This window comes from Quercus suber, unplaced genomic scaffold (genome assembly GCF_002906115.3).
Source record: "Quercus suber isolate HL8 unplaced genomic scaffold, Cork oak 2.0 scaffold_25, whole genome shotgun sequence".
Classification (NCBI taxonomy): Eukaryota; Viridiplantae; Streptophyta; class Magnoliopsida; order Fagales; family Fagaceae; genus Quercus; species Quercus suber.
Genome location: NW_027069490.1, coordinates 1517096 through 1522093, shown reverse-complemented (window position 1 = coordinate 1522093; position 4998 = coordinate 1517096). Strand labels below are relative to the sequence as shown.

Below are 4998 nucleotides of genomic sequence, written 5' to 3'. Positions count from 1 at the left end.
AAATATCTAAAGGAAAAGTTGCTACCACCATATTAAATGTACTGCAGCAACTTTTCTGGCCATATTTATGTGGAGAAGACCCCTGAACAGTGTAACCTCAGCTACCGCCACTCACAAAAAGCTAAAGAAGATACATGACATGACATACACTCAAGTAGGTACCCAGATGAAGAACAAGTGGACGATGGGGATGATGGGGAAGGATGCTATATAAAGAAGAATGGCTCTTGATAAGGGGGGAAGGAAGATAGACGATAGAAGAAAAAAGAAAGGTTTTACTGTAGCCCTAAGAACTGTAATCATTATTCAATTTATCATAAGCCTCTTCGGACTTCAACTTATTTCATCTTTACGTGTATCTTTATGCTGGTTTATACTTGGACTTTGTGATCAACCGTTGTGAATTCCACAGTCAACTTAACTCTATCATCCACACTCTACAAATTTATTGTTTTGGGCTTGGGCCACAAATCCTAACCCTACAATTGGCGCCGTCTGTGGGAAGAGTTTGAGCAGAAGTGGAAGCAACAGTTGATAATGGCTGAACCAGGGCAACAACCAGCAGAATCTGAGGCGTCCTAACACATAGACCATTTTCTCAATTTGGAGCAGAGACAAGATCGTGAAGGCAGTGTGCATACTACGCACCCTGAGCAAAGTCAACCACATGGAGGAAGTCATGTGTCTCATGCAGAGAAAAACAACAACATGCAACTGGAAATTGAGAGGCTAAAGAGGGAATTGCGCCATGCAAAGAGAAAACGGATCTCTTCGCATTCTGATGAGGATTGGGGCGACGAGCAAGATGTCACTTACGAGCAGAGATCTCGGACACCAATCAGTGAATCCTTTTCCTACAAAGAGGAGCACCGTCGCAAGAGGCAACCTCAAAGCCTATCACATGGAGGAGTAGGAAACGATGCTATTAGCAAAGCCTTGAATCAAATCTCTAGGTCGCCCTTCACGCACAGGCTTGAAGGAGCAAGACTTCCTTGGCGTTTTAACTAGCCAACCTTTACCATTTATAATGGTAAAACGAATCCTGTGGAGCATGTAAGCCACTTTAATCAAAGGATGGCTGTCTCCTCCAAAGATGAAGCTCTGATGTGTAAGGTCTTCCCCTCCAGTCTTGGACCGGTTGCAATAAGGTGGTTCGATAACCTAAAAGCAGATTCCATCAATCCCTTCAAAGAGCTCACTCAAGCATTTAGTTCACGTTTTGTCACATGTCGAAGAGTGGCCAAGCCTTTGTCTTCTCTGCTATCCTTGAGCATGCAGGAGGGTGAGACCCTAAAGGCGTATTCGGATAGGTACTGGGAGATGTTTAATGATATGGAAGGCAACTTTGATGCAATGGCCCTCGACACGTTCAAGCTCAGCCTCCCTACTGACCATGGTTTAAGGACGTCCTTGTCTGGTAAACCCGTTACTAACATGTGCCAGCTCATAGACCGTATTGAAAAATACAAAAGAGTTGAAAAAAATCAACAACAAGGGAAGGCCAAGGACAAGGTTATCCCCTAGGAGAGGAGGGATTTCAGGTCGGACCATTACAATAACAACAAACCATAGAGAGATTTCGCTAGGCAGTCAGGGTCAACAAATCTTCAAGCAGTTAACATTGTATTCAAAGAACCAGTGCACCAGGTTTTGGAAAAAGTTAAAAATGAACCCTTCTTCAAGTGGCCAAACAAGATGGTTGGGAACGCTAAAATGCATAATCATAATCTCTATTGCCAATATCACCAAGATCATGGGCATACCACAGAAAATTGCAGAAGTCTGTGGGATCATTTGGACCAACTGGTTCGCGAAGGTAAATTGAGACACCTCTTGCATCACTCCAGTGGTCGAGGAGGTCAAATGAATTCTGAGCCCCAAAGGAATGATTCTTCAAAACCTTCATTAGGAACTATTAACGTCATCTTCACAACACCGGGAAGAACGGGGTCCTGGCCATCCAAGGTTATGTCAGTAGCTCGGTTACTGGCAGGGGACTTTGGCCAAGATCCGAGGAGAGCTAGACTGGATATCCAACTAGTTTTAGGCTTTTCAGATGAAGACAAGATTGGAACCATCTAACCTCATGATGACGCTCTGGTAGTCACCCTCAGAATTAGAGGATATGATGTGAAGAGGGTAATGGTGGACCAGGGTAGCGCGGTAGAGATAATGTACCCTGACTTCTACAGGGGGTTGAACCTAACACCTGATGACTTAACACTATACAGCTCTCCCCTGGTTAGCTTCGAGGGAAGAATCGTCACCCCAAAGGGCCAGATACGGCTGCCTGTACAAACTGACTCAAAAGTAGTGAAGGTGGACTTCATTGTTGTAGATGTGTATTCTCCTTATACGGCAATTGTAGCCAGACCTTGGCTACATACGCTAGGGGCTGTTTCCTCTACTTTGCATCAAAATGTTAAATATCCATCCGAAGGGTGAGTTTGTGAAATCCGTGGAGATCAATCCTCGGCCAGACAATGCTTAGTGGTTGCCATCCAGCACAAGCCCGAAATCGAGTCCTCAGCCAGGGCCGAGGGAGATTTATAGCAGTTAAAAAGTCAGGTATCACCTGTCAAAGATCTAGATGAAGGCATTAGATGTAAGGATTTAGTAAAAGTTCTAATTGGGGACAATCCCGAAAGGTTCTTTCAAGTCAGATCTCAGATGCCTCTACTAGAAAAAGAAGAGCTAATTAAGTTCCTTAAGAGAAATCTTGACGTATTTGCCTGGAATGCTTACGAAGCCCCAGGAGTGGATCCGGAATTCATTTGCCACCATCTGAAGGTCAACCCACTGATTGTCCCTAAGAAGCAGCCTCCTCGGCGCCCATCTAAAGAACATGCAGACGCAGTCAAAGAAGAAGTAATGAAGCTCAAACAGGCTGGAGCTTTTGTTTTACCCCGAGCGATTAGCAAATACTGTAGTGGTAAAGAAGAAGAGCGGAAAATGGCAAGTCTGTGTAGATTTCACCGATTTAAATAAGGCTTGTCCTAAGGACCCCTTCCCTATGCCGAAAATTGATCAACTAGTAGATGCCACTGTCGGCCATCCTCGGATGAGTTTCTTGGATGCTTTCCAAGGCTACCACCAAATACCGTTAGCCCCGGATGATCAGGAGAAGACCGTTTTTGTTACCCCTATTGGTAATTACCATTATAAAGTGATGTCATTCAGTCTGAAAAATGCAAGCTCTACTTACCAACGAATGATGACAAGGATGTTTGAGTCACAGTTGGGCAAAAGTATTGAGGTTTATATAGATGACATGGTGGTGAAAAGAAAAGTCATTTTCGAGCATGTGAAGGACCTTGACAACACTTTTGAAATCCTAAGAAGGCACAAGCTACGTCTTAACACTTCCAAATGCTCATTTGGTGTAGGGTCAGGCAAATTCTTGGGGTACATGGTGACACATAGGGGAATTGAGGTTAACCCCGATCAGATAAAGGCTATTCAAAATCTACAGTCTCCTCGAAATCCGAAAGAGGTTCAGAAATTAACAGGAATGACAGCTGCCCTGAACTGATTCATCTCTGGGTCAACAGATAGGTGTAAACCTTTCTTCTCACTGATCAACAAGTGGAAAGGGTTTGAATGGACTGAAGAATGTGCTTTAGCCTTTCAACAACTCAAAGACTACTTGGCTCGGCCACCAATTATGTCCAGTCCTGAACCAGATGAGGTCCTGTTTGCCTACATTGCTGTGGTACCCTATGCCGTAAGTCTAGTACTGATACGAGTGGACCAAGGCGTGCAAAGGCCGGTCTACTATGTGAGTAAGTCGTTACATGAGGTCGAGATTAGGTACTTGCCGCTGGAGAAAACCATCTAGGCAGTAGTACTCGGTACACGAAAGTTGCCTCATTACTTCCAAGCACATACGATCGTCGTACTTACACAACTTCCGCTTACAACCATACTTCAAAGTGCCGACTACATGGGAAGAATAGCCAAGTGGGGCACTATCCTGGGGACTTTCAATATCAAATACATGCCTCGCACTTCAGTCAAGGGCCAGGTCCTTGCAGATCTGGTGGCTGTGTTCACGAAACCCAATCTAGAAGAAGTAACGGCAGAGAAGAACATGGATGAAAAATCGGTTGGCATGATTTCTCAACAAGGCCCCTCCCATTAGGAAGTGTACGTGGACGGCATAGTGAACCAGAAAGGTTCTGGAGTGGGGCTAGTGCTGATATCCCCTGAAAGAATCATCATTGAAAAGTCATTAAGGCTGGATTTCTCAGCAACAAATAATGAGGCGGAGTACGAACCCCTACTGATGGGAATGGCTATAGTCCAAAGAATGGGAGGAAAGGCAGTGGAGTTGTTCTCGGACTCAAGGTTAGTCGCGGGTCAAGTGCAAGGTGAGTTTGAGGCGAAGGAGGAGAGAATGCAGGGATACTTAAACTGAGTTAAACATCTGCAGTCGGAGTTCGAATTTTTCAGTTTGCTGCACATCCCCAGAAGTGGAAACGCACATGCTGACTCTCTGGCCACACTCGTTACCTCTTCGGCGCAAAATTTGCCGAGAGTTATCCTCGTCAAGGACTTGCATGGGCCTACCGAGGCGAGAAGAGATGTAATCCAAGTCCACCAAATCAGGACGGGGCTCCGCTGGAGGGATCCTATAGTTAAATTCTTGAAAGAAGATATTCTGCTTGAAGAAAAGGGGGAAGCTGATAAAATCCGGAGGAAGGCGACCAGATTCTGGCTATCCGAGGACCAGAAATTATACAAACGCTCCCATTCAGGACCGTACCTGTTATGCATGCATCCTGAAGCGACTGAGTTGCTACTAGAGGAATTACATAAAGGAATCTGTGGGAGCCACACTGGAGGTAGGTCTTTAGCTCACCAAGCCGTTACTCAAGGTTATTGGTGGCCGAACATGCAAAAAGAAGCTCATGAATATGTTAAGAAGTGCAATCAATGTCAATGATTTGCATCGAACATACACCAACTAGGTGGAGTCCTCAACCCACTATTTAGTCC

General features: G+C 45.0%; 1 protein-coding gene across 1 annotated transcript; it reads left to right on the top strand.

Moving 5' to 3' along the window:
* Nucleotides 1-1074: 1074 nt before the first annotated feature.
* Nucleotides 1075-1524, top strand: LOC136064986 (uncharacterized). The gene has a single exon (XM_065767554.1). It carries the CDS (start codon nucleotides 1075-1077, stop codon nucleotides 1522-1524), a length of 450 nt encoding a protein of 149 aa, XP_065623626.1.
* Nucleotides 1525-4998: the final 3474 nt, after the last annotated feature.